Source organism: Charadrius vociferus, unplaced genomic scaffold (assembly GCF_000708025.1).
Source record: "Charadrius vociferus isolate BGI_N301 unplaced genomic scaffold, ASM70802v2 scaffold163, whole genome shotgun sequence".
Lineage (NCBI taxonomy): Eukaryota > Metazoa > Chordata > Aves > Charadriiformes > Charadriidae > Charadrius > Charadrius vociferus.
In genome coordinates this window covers 21,746,286-21,764,940 of record NW_009648332.1, presented here as the reverse complement: position 1 = coordinate 21,764,940, position 18,655 = coordinate 21,746,286, and the positions used below count along the sequence as shown (strand labels likewise).

The following is an 18,655-nucleotide window of genomic DNA, read 5'->3' as shown; positions in this document are numbered from 1 at the left end:
GCACCCCAGGATACCATTGGCCTTCTTGGCCACAGGGTGTCCTGGCTGGCTCATGGTCATCCTGTTGTCCACCAGGACTCCCAGGTCCCTTTCCACAGAGCTGCTCTCCAGGAGGTCAGCCCCTCGCCTGCACTGATGCATGGGGTATGCTATGCTTATCTGAATACAGCCATTTATTTTGTTATGGAAACAATTAGTCATGATTTAAAAAAAAAAATATACCATTTATTGGAAAAATTATTGTTTTCTTTTACTGGAAAGAACATCCTTCACTACTTTCACTCTGTGTTTCTCAGTTGTGGCTGATGAACAATGCTGGTAACAGCTCGCTCCTCCTTGATTGGGAAGTGAGAAGTAGCTATTGTTATTGTCAGCCAGTCTTTACAGCAGCAAGGCAACTCCAAGTGGCCTTTAATTACTGCAAGGAGCTGAGTTCCTGGAAGGTAAGGAACATGTTTACATCATGTTCACCATGTCCTTCCAGCCTTGGAGGCTGGAAGGCTCTCGGAGGGCTATTTTGATTCTTAGGTGTCTGGGAGATTCTTTGTGGTGGAAATGCTGTACAGCTGTCAAATTACTATTTATAATCAGGAAGTCAAAATCAAAGTGCATGATGGTTTGAACCACTTAAGCTATAACTGCACTAAAGTAATTTCGTTTTGTTGAAAAGCTTCCAACGCAAAAGGATACAAAGTGGTACTGAACTGAAAAATGTGATTCAACTCCTTTTTCTAGTAAAAAAAAAAATTAATAAAATAAATGAATTGTCTTAGATATACCTAAATCCATTCCATATTGTTGGATATCTGTTGGCAACCACCAACATTGCTGCAACTGTACTCTTAATGTAATGAAGCAATCCTGACACTCCAGGCCATGGTTGTTGGAAGAGGTGAGAACAGGAAATTATAATGTACTCATATTTTCATAATCAGTTTCATTTTACATTTATTAGTCTACTAATTTGTGTCACACAGTTACCAGCCCTGTTTTGTTCTCAACAGCCAACAATTGGAGCTGTTGGTTTTGAAACACAGTTGTGTTAAGAGTTGCACTTCTTTCACTCTTGGTTATTCCCAGTGCTGTGGAAGTCCTCAGGATTTTTTGTGTTTCCTTTCTAGAGTCACTTTGCATGAGGAATGATTCCGGGTGCCTGTCAAACTCTTGCCAAAAGAACTCTACATGCGTTGCTGGTTGTAAAGACAATACTTGCTGTTGTGCAGATGCATCAGTGGACAGTGTGGAGGAAGTCTGCAATAAAACCGCCGATCCTTGTTCCTCAAACCCTTGTCTTCAAAATGCTACCTGTTTAAGCTCTGCTGGAAACCTCAGCTTTACTTGTGAGTGCCCTGCTGGGTATAACGGACCTACCTGTGAAATAGCCATCAGCGTGTGTGACACAAACCCTTGTGAGCATGGAGGAACCTGCCAAAATGGCCTTGCTGGGCCCACCTGCCTTTGTAGTGCAGGATACACAGGTCCACTCTGTGAAATGGATTTCGATGAATGCATTTCCGAACCGTGCCACAACGGAGCAGTGTGCAGGGATGGGGTTGATGAATACTCCTGCTACTGCGTCCCAGGCTACCAAGGCAAGCACTGTGACCTGGAAGTGAATGAATGTGTGTCAGATCCGTGCCTGAATGGGGCAACATGTCTCAACCAGATAGGACAGTATGACTGCATCTGTCCACTTGGGTATACAGGTAGGCACTATTAAAATAACTTTTTCTTTGTATCCTGGAGAACTATCATAATTCATGTTCCAAGTTCAACTCCCCCACGCACACACTTATTTAGTCATATCTATATTACCACCTTGCCTTCTGCTTTGGCACCAGCAGCTGTTGGTGCATTATGGGTTAACTTATCACTGTGAACTGTTGATATCAGTTAGAGAAGGATTAAAGAAATCTCACATTTACCAAATACTACAGAGCAGTTTTGTGAATATCAAGCTATGTCACAGGGCTAGGTTAAATTTCCATTTAAAAGAAACATTCTGAAAATGCTTGTCCTCAGAGCACTATACATAGTTTTTGGTCCTCAGACAAAACCTATGTTTGACAGGGCTAAAAATTAGATCTAATTAGACTTGCCTGGGTTGCTAATCACAACAAAATGTACTCTTAAACCTAGATGTTTCACCTTAACTTCCACTCTTCTGCCCTTCACAGAAACAGAGGACTTATTTGCAACTAGAACATTATGCAAGTTAAATAGAAATAAAAGTATTATCAGGTTCCCAGACTTCCCATTTTTGGATAATCCCATTTTACGTGACTCCATTTTTAAGGTATGGGTAGGAATTTTCTTGCCTGATTCCTCTGCTGGAGAGCATATAACCCTTGCGGGAGACAGCTCCCTTCAAATTTCAAAGCTGTGTTCGGGGGTAGGACTGGAAGAGGTAGCACACTGAATCAGTAAAAGGAGAAAAGGGGAGGCATTTTAGTGAAAGATTGCCAGTCAGGTAAGCAAAGAGAAAAGAAGAATCATACGGCAAAAGAGGGGAAAAAATAGCTATTGCTTCAAATGATTCAAATGAATAAGAAATAAGCGATGTGGTTTACAACTCCGTCCCCAAATCCCCATGCAGGAGGGGAAGTCAGAGGTAAAAAGCAGCTTTCCCATGTCTGACACAGCACTTGTTGGAAGCCAGCCCTCGGTTAATATCCCTCATGAGCACAGAGAATGTTATTTGAAGGAAGCTTGTTACCTTCCTGCCACCCCACGGCTGCCAGCGGGTGTCTGAGCCCAGGCCAGCCAAGGAGAAAACTACACAACCGGGGGAAAGCCAAAGAGCAGAAGGAAGGAAAAACCTATTAACAACCAGCATGGTTACTCTGCAATGATCAGACTCAGCCCAGACCTCCTGTTGTATTCAGGAAACTGTATTTGTTTAACTGGCACTGTTAGTGGGGTCCAGGCCTAGATCCATAGCCCGGGAACTTGGTTTGAAAGAGACAGAGTATGCACCTTAGAGACAAAGAGAGAGAAAACATAATAAAATAGTAAAGCCTAAACAAAAAAAAAGGAAGATTTAGATCAACACAAACTGCTGGAGGAAACTCGCTCTGCTGGAGTCGCTCCACTTTCATCACGAAATTCTGCTGTTTCCCGGGCTGATGCTCTCTGCTCTCACCAAAAATCGTGTGATGACACCAAGTGCTCTGCACTCAGCACAAGCAGAGTTAGGAAATGAGGAGAAAACCAAGGAAGGAGGAGAGGTCTAAAGTACAACGCAGAAGAGGCTGCAGTGTTTTGACATACAGCTCCAACACTGTTTCCAGCAGCAAAGAGACTAATCATAATAATTCTACAGAGGAATAGCAGACTGCTCCTTCAGCAGTAAAACACCAGCTTTTAAAGGCTACTTAACCAAATGATTTATCAGAAGCATTCTTTGTTGTTGTTTTCTGCACCTTGCTGTGAGTTGTGCTAAATGCACAAGCCAGAGGGATTACTGGATGAAAGCCCTGAGGTGTCCCCACTGGTAATAAAACCCCTCATTTAGTCTGTCAGGGGATCTTGCCAACCATTATTATCCTGGCCTGACACCATGAATTACTGTGGGAAGTCATCCAGCCTCATCTCATTTCCCTAAGATGTTAAAAAGGTTATATCTCTTGATATGTAGGTAGAGAACGTACAGTAAATCTACAGCAGTAATGTTAACCAAATGCTTGAGTTACTGGCTGCGGTTGCTACTTGTTTCATGGACTATGACTGCTATTTTGTATGATTGGTATGCTGCAGCACTTCTTAAAATAGCTGAGAAATGTCACACATAATTCTTACACAAATGGAAGAGGTTAGAAAGCACCAAGAGCCAAAGGCTGGAAAATTTAGCATGAAATCTGCAGTTTCTATGATAATGCTCTACATGTGTGAAATTATTTACAAGACATGTGTCACACAGCTGTTAAATAATGAAGCTCAATTGGTTTGTTGAAGTTTTGCTGGCTACCTTAATCAAATGCATTTTTTCCCTCCATTGCACTAATTGCACTTGCTTTTAATTCACCCCAACAGAGCATGGTGTAAGAGCCTGTTATTACCCACGGCTAGGTACGTTAATTACTGTGTTGGACACAGCTGAAGGCAGTCCTCCATTGCCAGTGAACATTTTAGTGTGAACCATCAGGGGTGCATGGCAGTTCCGAAAACCAGTCTTAGCCCAAGACAAGAGCAGGAGAAATGATCTCAGTGACAGACGCAATAGGTACAATGGGCTAGATTAATTCTTGGTGCAATACCTTTTACTATGGTGTAACCACAGCCGGGATGAACTCTGTGCAATATGAGGAAATTATTCCTAATGGATCTTTAAGTTCTCGTCCAATATTCTTATCAATATTATGTACGCCATGCAAATATTTAGGGTAGATGCATCATAAGTTTTAAGCAGTCAAAGGCATGCAGAGGCACTGCAGACTGCCATGAGATGAGGTCCTCAAGTACAGATCTCGCGTCCCAACAAGCTCATGCCAGCATCTTTGTGGATATCGATAGCAAATAGCATTATTCATCCAACAACAACTGCCAAAGTGGAAAGTCTTGTTTCCTTCTCCAGCTTTTGGGTTTCATACAGCACTCCCTGCCTCACGCCCAGGTTGTCAGCCTGCTGCTGAGACTCCCAACCACAAGACTGCAACATGAGAGGAGCCCAGCAGTATTGGCCACATTTCAAATGGTTTCCAAAATAAGGATTAGCAGAGGGCACATATATCCAAAGAGTGCTTGTCACAGTTCATCAATGCCCGGCACCTAAACCTCTGACTGGATTTAGCCCCGCTGTTCTCTGATTGTGTCTGGTTAGTGCAGCGCTGCAAGACCCATAACAATTTACATCTGTGTGTGCACGCATAGACCTGAGCACAAAAAGGACAAGCCTCACTCCAAGAAACTGAACTCTTCCCACAGTCTAATTTTTTATGAGCTCTCTTCCTGCCATTTCAAAGCTGATGCCTAGAAAATAGCTATCTGACATCCTCCAATCCAGATAATGGCATTTAAGATTACTCTATAAAGTCTGAGGAATTTGGGGACAGTCCTCTGTACCTGCTGTGCCCAAGCACAGCACTGCAGCACAGGAGAGCAGAAGGGGTGACCCGGATACCAATTTCCAGACATACTAAGAACACGCTGGTCCACCTGGAACTACACTGACCCTGCAAGCCTCTAGCATCTCTGACCAGAAGGTGACTTCACAATATATCTGTAGGCAAGCAAGCCTGAAAATGTTGGCTGTATTTCTTTCATCCTCGCCTGCATTTACTTTTTATTGACTGGGGCTGTACAAAGAATCGCACAGTAGGACTTGTTTGAAAAGCAAGCAGTATAAGAAATAATCTTAGCTCTTCAAAGAAACCACAAAAGTTATTAATATCACTTATATCCACCTTCCCAGTCTCTCAATTCAAACCACTTGTGCGGTTTGGTATCTGCTGAAACACTCTGCATGCTCTAGGACAGGACACCTTTGCTCTTGATGCTGTAGCCCCACGCAATAACCATGGCAGGGCTCATTGGTGCTCCCCCTCCCCGCCCCTTTCTGGCATATGATATTTGGCATACAACATATTTATGACAGAACGTTAGACTGAGGTGCAAATGCAGATCTAATCTTTTAATCTCTCCTCTTCACATATAAGAAAGCCTGACAGCAGATTCAGTAGAGGCTGGGAAGGAATTCCCCCCGTTTGCGCGGCATATCGCATTGGCTGCGTGCGTACAGAGCAAAGTTTTCTTTTGAGGCAACATTGCCGAAGGCAGGTTACTGGGCTTGATAGATTAAAGACATGAACCAAAACAACAACGCTATGTTCTCCTGTTAATCGTCAGGCTGTTTTCAGGCCTGTAGTTTTAAATTTGGCTGAACTGTTGAACAGGGCTTGTTTTGTCACATGATTTTTAGTGTTCGCAGTAAGCTGTTAACAAGCTCTGGCAGATTTACGGTCACTAAACATACTTCTGCAAACACATTGTTTACAATTACAGTGAATTCACAGGGCAATGACCACGGAGGGATTGCTCACTATATCTGGATGTAATGTACATTACCATAAAGCCAGAAGAGAGCGTTCCTATGTTAGGGTCTCGCGGCAGGCTCCCGCTGAAAGTAGTGGCTAGCTGATCAGTGAACCTTAAACTGGAGGCACAGGACAAGCGACTTCACCCATCCAGTGTTCTACATGTGGTCTCAAGGAACTCTAACAATATATTCTCTAAAATTACAGCAGTAATATTTCTTAACTACTGGAAAGATGAACGTGCAATTTAATGTTTAAATACAATGAAAAATAGTTGTGAGCTCACATCCTCAAGTTTTGTTTTGACATTTTAATAAATTTCCAGGTATTTGTCCATAATATGGATTTTTTTTTGTTTTTTTAAACAAAGCAGCTACATTCAAAAAGGTAAAAATAAATTAGTAATCAAGTAAGTGCTAAATATTAGCGATGTCAGTGTTTTGAGAAAGATGTTCTGAGTTAGAATGTACAGATTTCACAGCAGGACCAAGCTGGCAAAAATGGCATTAAAGAAATAATTAGGGGTGAGCTCCTAAATAAATAAAATACCTATCATCAAAATGTGTCTGTTGCCATCTTTTGAAAGCCTGCCCCATCAGCTTGTACTGGAAACTTCACCTCTCAAAAAAAAAAAAAGGGAACCTATTCTCAAGGGGCATCAGATCCTTTTTCAAGTAGAATATTCCCCTGAAAACTATTTACAATACTACTGCTACTTCGGTAAGCCAAATAAAATATAGGTAAGTCCACTTAAAAGCAGCTTCTTCATTATAATTTGCCATTTGGTATCTGTTTTGTGGCTGATACTGTAGACGTTAAAACAAATTGACTTGGCAGGTGAAAGTTATTTAAAAATATCACTCTATTACTCAAAATACTGAATAAGTGCATAAGCATACAAAAACCTGAAATAATCAAAGCAGGAGCTGCAAGGCATTAATTGTGAAATTTTCTTAGTGTCTCCTGGACTGTGACAGAGTTAAGGAGGAGTGTATATTTAACCTGCCAACTATCATAAATAGCTGTAAACTAATATTAGACTTGATTTAGTTCCATCAATTATCTCTGAAGAGCAGCTCCAAGATTCTGACCTGTTGCAAACATGGCATCATAGACCGATTTATTTACACATTGCTAAATCTTAAAAAAAATCAGCAATAAACCACAGCTAAACAGACAGCTTCCCAATGGATTCAATTAGCTGTGCAACTTTAAATGAATTCTTCTGATGTCATTAAATGACTAGTCACTTCTGTATTATATAAATAAGATAGTAGCATGGTTTGAATAATCTGAAAATCAGTTCATTCTGTTTCTGTGGTCAAGCTAACATAAAAAGTTGTTATTCTACCTATTCCTGTGAATAACGACTCATTTGTTCTTTTGTAAATTCTCCCAACCTTTGAAAAAGGAAGAGGAAATGCCTTTTAAAAGTAGGCAATTGCTTAAAAAAAAAAAAAAGTTTATGTGAATATTGTACTTAAGACAGTCCTTGCTGAGATCTCCAAAACTAACTGTTTCCTAAGTTTGGGGTTTGCTTGTTTTCTTTGCCTTTGAAGGTGCAAACTGTGAGCTGGAAATCGATGAGTGCTCCTCACAGCCGTGCCTGAACGGCGCAACCTGCCGCGATTCCCTGGGGAGCTTCGCCTGCTCCTGCGCGCCAGGCTTCCTCGGCGACCTCTGCGAAACCAACATCGACGAGTGCGTCAGCCAACCGTGCCTCAATGGGGGACAGTGCATGGATGATGCCAACGGGTATGTCTTCTACAGCTGGGTAACACTAATGTGAGGTGCTATTAGCTCCGCTGTTTGCAGCTGGGAATGCTGAGAGCCTGCACTGCCAGGTAGCCGATTTCATTTCAAACTGTGGATTTCACTCCTTGATCCTGCACTGTTTTCAGTTTAAATTTGAAAAGGATTAAAGAATGCAAGTCTGGTGTCAGAGCAAATAAGACAACAAAATATTTAGGGCAAAGACTGACCAGGAAGTACATTTTTCACATTTGTACTTAAAATATTTACAGCATGTTGTTTGTCTGGCCCCGTGTATTATCATTTAGAGATGAATTCTGTTTCTAACACTCAAACTTTAGTTTCCACGAGAGGTGTAAGAGTGTATAAAATTGAATTTGCCAACAGCAGCTACCCACACTGACAGACAGAAGCATTAGAAAAAAAAAAAAAAGAGGCAGAGGAAAGCTGTAATAATAGTAACCATAGTAATAGTTATCATTAGGAAATGTGTCAGGAACTTTACAGGCATATAGGACAACAGCTCGTTATTCAAAACAACCTTCAGTCCATGGGCAAAGAAAAAAAAAAAAACAGAATACAAGGTAACAGAGAAGTGAGCTGCTTTGCCTACTATTAATAGCCCTACACAGAGGTCCAAGTGCAGCCCAAGCAGCCAGAGCTCTGGCATTCATGCACCAATACTGGCTTTGCACACTCAGCATGAGATTCCCCAACTGAAAATACATGTATAAGCTCAGTTTGAAAGTTCAGAAGTGTATTCATGCAGACACTCCTCTCACCAGTATAAGATTTGTCCTCTATTGTATATTTCCCACTTTTTATAAAGCAGTTTTGGCAATTTTAGTGTCGCCCCCCAAAAAATCAGTCCAAAAGTCATGTCAGCAAAAGGCCTGCTTGCCTTGAATGAGAGGGGAAAGAGCTCATGTTCTGGGAACGCGTTTTTGTACAGCGCGGTGACATGGCACCAACCTTGCGCAGCTCCTTTTCAGCAGCGCTGAATGACTCCGAACAGGACAAAGCAATTTACTATTTTCCAGTGTAGCTAAGGCATGACAGCGGGGAGAGGGAGGTCACCTCGCACCTGACTAGTTCACAGCACACCCACTTAGTAACCTGTGAGCCTTTTGAGGATACACACGAGGCAAGCAACTGGGATGCTCATTCAGGCCAGACTTAATCCTACTCATTTTTCTCCCAGCTTTTAAAGCTGAGGTACACGTAAGAGCAATTTTAATTGGCTTGTAGTACCACAGGGTATCTGGAGAATGATTGGAGCTCTTTCCAGATTTGTTACATGATGAAAAGGGTCGGACAACAAAGCAATTCGAAACAGAAGGGTGTCTAGCAATTTCCTTCCTTTTGCGTATTTTTTGGGTTAAATGAAGAATTGTAGTCTTTAAACAGTAGTTTTCCTCTTCTGATAAATGCTGCAGTACAGCTGAGGCTTTTGTGCACAGAAATGTGCAAGGAGACATTTAGCATTTAAAGCCATAAATACAAATACTGAACCAAATTTTCTCCCCAAATTTCAGACTGATTCTTTCAGTGAGGTTTCATGAATGCAACAAAGTAGAACTTGATCTCTTAAAAAAATTTCTTATTTCTTATTTAAATTCAACGATTTACAGAGGTGCCTTAGTTGGACCTATGAAACCCGGTGTGCGCAGGCACAGAGGATACCTCTGCATGCTCCAAGCCTTTTTTCCATAGGAAATATTGCCAGGATCTTCAGTGCTCTTTTGATTGCATAGAAAAGAACATCTGCATGTATTGCTTTCTGCATATTGTGAGAATATCAAGCAGGAAGCCCCCAAAAATATGTTAGGTAGAGTGTCTAAGAGTATCACTCTTGAAAGAAAAAGCCATCTGCCTGCTCAGTCACAGCCTGCCCGCAAGCACGGCACCCTCCAGAATCCCTGAAGGTTGACGGCAATGTCAAACACTTAAAGGTACCCGAGAAAAAAGACCCACAGGTGGGGCTTCACATTAAGCAGCGAGTTGTGAATATTCCTTACTGCTCTGTAATTCTGGACTAAAGGGTAAAAGAAGCATGGACTAAGGTAAAAAAAAAATAATATATCTTTCAGCACAAAGCTGAACAGCACCAAACTGAAGGCACATGGAGGAAACGTATGAAAAACACAAAAGAAAGACTTCTGTTTTGAGAATGTACCTTGAAATGAAAGTTATTTTTCTGATTCACATCTTCCTCATTACTTTTTATATCCTAAATTCAAATGCCACCTAGTCTAAGTCATCTCTGATTTTGATTTAAGAATAATCCATACACTAGTAATAAACTGGCCTGCCAGAAGTTTCTGCTTATGTACACTTAAATAGCGTAGTAAAAAGTTTATGCTTTTTGGTCTGTTAGGCTGCAGGAGCCAGTTGTTCTCTGATGTTCCCTTAGGTTCAACAATTTCATTTTCTCTCCATATATTTACTCTAATTCTAAGACTTAGGTATTAAGCACAGAAATTATCAAATAAGTGTACTTATCTCTTGTTCAGCAAGATTCCCTGTGATTTCAACTGTACAATAACCACTGTATCATTTTAATGTAAAATAAAACACTATAAGAATAAATTTTGTTTAGTAATTATTATCAGAAACAAAATATCATCCAAGCATACACATTCAACATAGTTATCTCGCAACAGCCTGTCTTTTCTTATGACACCTAGAAGTTGACCTTATACCTTATGACCCAAGTATAGGCGTTATCTATTTTATAATTAGCTCACCTGAAAAAAAAAACACAAACACCCCCGGACATTACTGATTACCTGCACATTGTTTGCTTATATGTACTAGTTTGTTTACTTCTAAACTCATAATAGTAACACTGATATCAACAGGAAGCTTGTATTACTGTTGTTATTGGAGCTGTGCAAGCAATTGACATTTTTGTTCTAACCCATCAATAAAATATTGTTTTTCAAAGACAAAATATTGCTTAGTCGAGAAACAGAAATTGCCTAATATTTTTTTCCAGTTCGATTTCTACCAGCCCAAGAGACAGTGATACTAACACGCTTACTGCCTCTCCCCTTTTCCAAATAACGTTAAGCCTACACAAATTGCATTGGAAATGACAGAAACTTTTTTCCCCAAAAAAATTTAAAAAAAATTAAAAAAAATCAATAATTCTTAGAAGAAACAATCTGCCAAAACCAATTTGAATTCACAAGCAGGTTTTCTCCCCAGACAAAGCCACATATTTCAGGAAAAAGCTCATTGTTGGTTCACAATTTCCGCGGTTTCTCCTAGAGCACCAGATGGTGGTCTCCAGTCTGGACTCAACTGTGCAAGCTGCTAGCCAAGGCTGCACAAGAAGCCTGTGCGAGTTTGGGAACAAAGCCCAGATCTCCTGACTTCCAGCTAGAGTGAACATTGCATTCTGTGTTGCAGGTACAGCTGCAACTGTACCGATACCGGATTTATGGGCCTACACTGTGAGACCCTTACTCCCTTATGTTGGTCACAACCATGCTACAATAACGGCACTTGCGAGGACAACGCTGACAATTACACATGCCACTGCTGGCCAGGTAAGCTCTAAGTTCTCCTATAAACACAGTCTTTGTGTAGTAGATATGTCCTTATTTTTTTGCTGATACAGTAAAATGTTGAAGCTACATGACCTTAAAAATACTATATGGGCTTGCGTTTAGATGGGCCTCACTCATCATGAGTCAGAGCTCTGTGGGTAAGTAGCGCTCTTTCCAGCTGAGGGTTGATTTCCCTGAACAGCAGAAGCGGGCAAAACCAAAAGTGCCAGTATTATGGAGTCAAGACAGGAGATAAGTCAAAGTTGGGATCCATCTCCTAGTTGCTAAATCCTTCAACCCGTGTGATACATAAATCACTACCATGGCTGGCACTTTTTTAGTCTTCATTAACATGATCTTTAAACCAGTCTAAAAACTTACATTTCAATGCAAAATGTTGTCTGTTTAGGAATCCAAAATTAAACTAGGTGTTAAACTGGGAAACTGGTGTCCTTCATATCACCAGTGCAAGTTCTTCTGTCTAGCAGTGCAGGGTGAAACACATTGGGCTGTGTTCTCCTCTACCAGCAATGCTTGCATATCCAGCCATTTGCGAAAAGGCTGCTACAGCCCCAGTGGGGACACAGACCCTGCGCTCTCGAGAGACCCCATGAATGTCTCAGCACATGGACTAACTAGAAGAAGTCTCTCTAGAGAGTTTAACGTCCATGCCCTTACTGATGGAGCAGAGGTACAGCGCACTGTGAGGAGTAAATGCCACGGTGTTGTTGGACTATGCGGTTCTTGGTGCATTAGAAATGGAAAAATTAGGCAGAACCCTTAGCATTTTCCAGAAACAGAGGAGTTTTGTGGCACTTCAAACTCCAGATAAAGCACTTCACAAACACCAAATAATTTATACTCCCTGCCCTCCTCCGTCATACGAGGGTGATGCAAAAGGAAAACTTCACACAACCTGAGAGCATGTCTCCACCACAATGCAGCACCTTATTACCCACAGAGATCTCCACCTTACTTCCCCAAAAATACGGAAGGCCGTAGAGCACAGCAAAGCTCAGCTAGCTGACGCAGAATAGCCATAGCAATATCCTGCTGCAGAGCCCCAACAGAGAGCTGCAAGGAAAGGTTCACACCTCCAAGAAGCGGAGGAAATCTTTTAGCATATGACAGAGTCTGAAACCCAGTGCACCTAATATTCTCAATAATATTTTCTGGTCTGGAATCAATAGATGAGGCATCAATTAAACGCCTTCTCCTCGCGGCTCTCTCTGCAGGCTACGCGGGTTCCCGCTGTGAGGAGGACATCGGGGAGTGCAGCAGCAGCCCCTGCCTCGCCGGCGGTGACTGCGTGGAGCGATCCTGGGCCGGCCGCTACGGCAGCGTGCCAGGCTTGCCGCCAGCCTTCAGCTACGACAAAGCCGAGGGCTATATCTGTAGCTGTAAGCCAGGCTTTACCGGTAAGATGCCTTTGGTGAAAGCTTAGGAAACGATGTACTGCGATACCCTGTTGTTTAGGCCTGGCTGTAAATAAATCTTTACAGTAAGTCGTGTTTTAAGGTGCCACAGTGCAAAGGGTCCCTCTGGTGGTCGCCGTACACACGTTGTATGTAATACAGGGGGTTGGTTGCACAAGTTGTTGACGTAGCAAGAGCAGCAGGCTCTGAGCAAGGCCCCTGAGGCTGCAGGAGGGGGACATGGTCTCTTCCACCATCCTGGCTGCAAAGCTTCATCACTCATCACCGCCTTTCCTTGAATTATGCCATAAACTTCAGTTAGCAGCTGTTTTATCATGAATCTGAATTTCACTGTGCACAGGTATTATGTTACATGAAAAAAAATTATGAATAACAAATACGACAGTATTTTCATAAAACAACCATGAACCAAAACTCTCAAGCTTGCAGTGTTTCTGTCCTCATGTAATTCTGTATAGAAGTATTGAGGACTGGCAGGAAAGGCCTGGCAGGACCGCTTCTTCATCTGAGCACAAGACATTTTGTATAAACTTGGCAGTGTAGCCTGTTGGTGATATTCCACAGCTTAAATGAAAAATAATTTCAAGTTGTGTGCATATCTGTGTTCTTAAGGGAAAAAAAAAAACCAACCTATTGAAACTACAGATACTCATAATCCTAAAAGAGATGTGTTGAGATTTGCACGTAACACAGCCTATGGTATTTAGCACAGCCACAAACAATTTGGGTTTGGATCGCACACTTCTGGGTTTACAGTATTTTTCTGTCAACTCCATTCCCTTTTTCCTTCTGAAGGAAAAAAATACTTAACAGCTAGGTTAGTTTAACCAGTCTTCAATTTCTCATTCCATTCATCTCCTGGGCAGCTTACCAACTTTCTTGTGTCTCCCAGTGTGTTGCATAACTGACACCTCCAACAAGAAGATACAAAAGTACATGAAAAGCATAGCTTTCACTGAATTCCCAATTTATCTTTCTTCAAAGTGGCATTGAGACTTTTTTGCTTTTGTTCCATCCCTTCCCCTTAACTGTCCTTCCCTATCCTGTCACTAAGTGCTGCTGTTGTACTTTTGTTCTGCCTAAGAGAGTAAAATATGAGGCTTCTACTAAGGCTTGCTATATCTCCCAGGCTGTCCTAAGCACCCTTACCTTGTCACGTGCCACTTTTTCTTCACTTCCTTCCAGTGATATCCGGCTCTCGAGTTTCTTTTCCTCCCCTCTTGCCCGTATTTAAAAACACCTGTGCTCTGCCCGACAACCCAGAAGGCATTTCCTTGTTTAATCATTATCCTTTATCCTCCCACTTCCTTGTCAATTGCCTTCACCTGGTTTATTTGCCTCATTTGGGATGTGATTCTGCTGATTTCACTTGCACGGAGGATTCTTTTACTCCCCAGAGTCAGTGGACCCATGTATGCAGACTCCAATTGGTCTGAAAAAAAGAGTGTCAGAATCTATTTCAATGTATCAATCATAAATAATTTTTTTTCAATAGATATGCACCTAAATCACAATGCAGGACTCCCCAAAGTATGGCTGGGAAAAGTCTTGGAAACCCTGAAATTTCTGCCGACTTTATATGCAAATAACATTACATTTTTTACAACCTTATGTAACTTTAGTTATTTAGGCATCTTACCTGTTGGATGCTATATATAACTTCCATTAGAAAAAAAAAAAATCAAAATAGTTACTTACCAAACAGTGTGCCCAGATGGCTGGATGCAGGAATAACATAGTCGTTAACAGGGATGGCTGCAGAAGCTGCATGTGAAATGTCATTTCGTAACATGCTGCAAAGTAATGGCAAAATAAGGTTAATCTTGCTTCTCTTGTCAGCTCCTTCCCTGCCTTTGTTTTTCAGCAGGGCCTAAATTTTAAACTCTTTTCTTGCTAGCCTGTGTGAGAGACAATGTAGTCAAGCAATTTACATATTTACACAGAGAACAGGAGGGTTGCTCTAAGTGGCACTCAGCATCCCACGCTCACAGGCTTTGCTCTAGCAGCCCTTAGCTACAATGCAGCCAACCTCCCAGTCCTCCCAGTAGCACTGCATGTTTCTATCTCACCCTTCTCCACCCTTCAGGTAATCTGGAAATGGAAAGTGCCCAAAATGAGCCTCAGCCTCCTTGGATGTCAGAAGTGTTGACAAAAGCCTATAAGGTGGAATGGAAACATTCACTTCTGATGGCAACAAGTAATTTCTCTAATTACAGCTAAATTAATAATAAATAACCACATGTTTAAATGGGAATTAAGGAAGATTTAGGATGAGTGTTGACAGCAGTAGTACAATTCAAGGCAGCAGATCAATTCCTGATCAGGATCGCTGGGTGCTTATCTAATGTATATGAACTAATAGTCAGCTGGAAAAAGAAGTCAAATTCTTTCATCTAAGTACATCTCATTGACAGCCAGTCTTACATTTCTGCAGCTGTAGCTCAGGAGTTCTTCCAGCCTTAACACCTGAATAGTTGTATAAGCTTTAGATATAAAGCCTTAGATTCCTATTGAAACAGGACAAAGATTTTCTTTAATTAATCACATTGATCACATTCAGTACTTTATTATGCCTCTTTCCTGAGTAAAGCACTAGCAGAACATTATAATTGTACCTCACTGTTCAGGGTAATGTGAAGAAGTAATAATCTACATACCCTGCACTGAGAGGGCCTGATCCAAAAGCCATTGAAATCAATGGAAAGATGTCATTAAATTGAGGACAGTTGCCAATTTTGTAACAAGCATAAAATGACATCTTTGAACTCACTGGATAAGATTGCAAACAAATTACTGCAATTCAACTGAAAAACTGAAAGTATCTACCTTTTGGACTATACTTTTTAGCTGCAAGGGCAGGAGATAATGGAGCCTAAACACGTGCCTATGTCAGGATAAAATATTTCCCTGCCCAGCTGGGAGAAAGGAATAAATATTATCTGGCAGTACTTTGTTATAGAAGGTGATTGTTCAGGTGACTCGAACAATAGTAGTCCTACTAAAAGTCTTAGAAGGAACACACCTGCAAGCAAAAGTATTTACACAATTTGATTCTTAAAAATAAAAGACAGAAATCCCAATCTTGAGACTTTATCCCAGCTAGGAACTCTTTGAGGCCATTGGATATATGTGCCTTATCCCGGATCCAAGACAGAAAATTCCTGTGCAGGTCTTATGAAGGCGTAAACTTCTCCAGCTCCCTTTTAAATCAGAGTTCAGGGATACTCAGATTTCAAGAGGTTTCACTGTTTCTGCAGTAGCAAGCCCTACATTTTTTATATTACCTTGGTCTCTGGCCCCCTAGCACAACAGTACTTTTAATAGATTGGGCTTTCTTTTAAAGGGCTTGTGATTTGTTACTGCTAGCTAAAGGCAGTAGTTACCCTAGAACTGTGTCCTTTTGTGTCATGGATATATTGTATTGCTCTAGCTCGGCACGGTTTTTAAAAAGACTGTTATTTGAAAGGTTAAACTTTTCACTATCCTCATGCAAACATGTGGGAAAGGAGGAGGGCAGAGCTATGGGTTTGGTAGTGATTCATTTCACCAGGTTGTAATAAACTTAACACCATGTCAAAATTAAAGAGCCTCTGAACTTGCAAGGTCTGTCAAGTGACACATTCCAGCTTTGAACTGAGCCCAAGGAGGGGTGAGTGTGCAAAGCTCCCAGCGCCTCGAAAGCAGTGCTGCCCATGGTCCCCAGGCGGGTGGGACAGTGATGCTAGCAGGGACGAGGACTATCCATTTTGCTTCAACAGAATAAGTGTAAGAGGAGTAGAGCCCGCTAACCCATTTGTAGGCAGGGTGCCTGCTGCCTGCTGACATGCAGACGAGCGCTGGCTGCTGAGGACCTTACCACTTCTGGTGTCTTGGTATCCGCTACGTGCCAGTTGTGCCACCAGCACTGCTGCTTGCTTTGGCATAATGAGTTCCTAAGTGGTTTTTGGCCATTTCACTTATTTGTCTTGTTTTCTGTTTTTCCCTTCTAAATCCCCTTGGCCCTTTTCCCAGTCTGTTGGACTGCTGCAAGTGAGAATGATATGATCAGACTGGTGTCGTATGTGTATTGAATTTCTGGCATATGCATGGGGGAAAGAAACTGTCTCCTGGAGCCAGAAGATGAGGCAGAAAAATGGCCAGTATGGGAGAGTACTGAGCACTCAACTAACCAAAGAAAACCTCAACCCAGATACTAAACTGTGAACATCATGGGACCAGTGCTTAAAAACAGAATCATTTGGACTCTCATTCTGCTCTTCAGCCAGAGTGAGGGAAACGCAGAAGCACACAGAGCACCAGGCTTCCATTTCCCTGCGCATCTTTAAATGCTGAGACTGGCAGACCACCCAGCAGATAACAGGGTAGACTATGTCTCAGCCAGCCGAACTCCTCTCCCCTGGCCTGGGACAGTATTATACAGTTGTAAATATTTTGAAAGGCTGAGAGAGCTGGGACTCTTTAGCCTGGAGAAGAGAAGGCTGAGGGGAGACCTTATTATTGCTTACAAATATCTAAAGGGTGGGTTGAAGGAGGATGGAGCCACACTCTTCTCGGTGGTTCCCAGTGACAGGACGAGGGGCAATGGGCGCAAGTTGGAACATAGGAAGTTCCATTCCAACACACGGAAGAACTTCTTTACAGTTCGGGTGACAGAGCACTGGCACAGGCTGCCCAGGGAGGTTGTGGAGTCCCCTTCTCTGGAGATTTTCAAAACCCGCCTGGATGCAGTCCTGAGTGATGTGCTCTGGGCAATCCTGCTTTAGCAGGGGAGTTGGACTAGATGATCTCTAGAGGTCCCTTCCAACTCTGAAGATTCTATGATTCTGTGATTCTGTGATTATTTGTGAGTAATGGGTAGGATAGTAGGCACATTATCACTAACTTGGGAAGCTTAAAATACATACATATATTTTTCGTTTCTTTATTTTTTAAATCCCCTTCTTAAAAGAGCTGCCATCTTTCTTAGATATATAAAAAGCGATGAGAGTCTTACAAAGATTAAATCAAGCAGATGAACAGCAGAGTTCTCATCTTGTCCCCAAACTCCAAATTTTATTTTTTCCTTGACCTCCTTGTCTGTCCTTCAGCTGTTCACACCACAGTAGTCAATCATTCTTCCATTACACCAGGTTAATTCACTTTATTTCATGGCCCATCATCAAGTTTAAAAGGTTATTTTCTCTTGATTCTGAGACCTTAGAAGAAGAAAAGACTGTTCAAGGAAAGAATGAGGATAAAAAAGGAAGAGAGACAGGGAGAAAATACAATTTTTAAATTAAGAAGCTGTCAAGGGCACCTCTCATCTTTTCAGTGGGACTCGGGCTTCTCCCACAGGCAGGGCAAGCACTCAAGTTCAAAATTAACAGGTCTGGAAGCACTGTTACCTAATTATTATTCCCATAAAAGCAAAGGTTCAAGAAGTAAAATGCTGCTACTATCAAGCACCCATTCAAGGTTAGCTGGTTGAAGGACACATTCCAAATACAAGTACTACATGTGTGAAATGCTGAAAAAACAGAACCAGGGCTTGATGTATTTATAGGCTTCTTACCACTGTGGAACTGCAGAAAGGGTGCAACAGGGATGCAAACATACATCTTTTCCACCTAAATTCAGTTCACAATCAGTACAGGATCCCTTTTATACTGTTGGACTGCTGTGAAAGGTTCCCTTACAAAATCGACTTTGTGGTGCTGGGTAGTTGTGCAGCAAAACATGAAAAAGTGTCATTATTTTCTAAGCATGGGAAAGAACTTACTGCTTTCCTAGAGATATTTCTACCGTGCTGCCCTATCTCCTTTCCAGAATCTGTGATCTCCATATATTCCTGTGTTCAAAAGCACAGGGGGGGGGGGGGGGGAGAGAGGGAGCGTTCACTCAC

General features: G+C 41.8%; 1 protein-coding gene across 1 annotated transcript in view; it reads left to right on the top strand.

Moving 5' to 3' along the window:
- Window positions 1–312: 312 nt before the first annotated feature.
- CRB1 (crumbs family member 1, photoreceptor morphogenesis associated) overlaps window positions 313–18,655 on the top strand; it is a 75,448-nt gene continuing 57,105 nt past the window's right edge. The window contains exons 1-5 of the mRNA XM_009884931.1: window positions 313–347; window positions 1,081–1,706; window positions 7,592–7,787; window positions 11,199–11,338; window positions 12,574–12,756. Coding sequence (XP_009883233.1) covers window positions 313–347; window positions 1,081–1,706; window positions 7,592–7,787; window positions 11,199–11,338; window positions 12,574–12,756 — 1,180 coding nt within the window. The remainder of the gene's footprint in view (window positions 348–1,080; window positions 1,707–7,591; window positions 7,788–11,198; window positions 11,339–12,573; window positions 12,757–18,655) is intronic.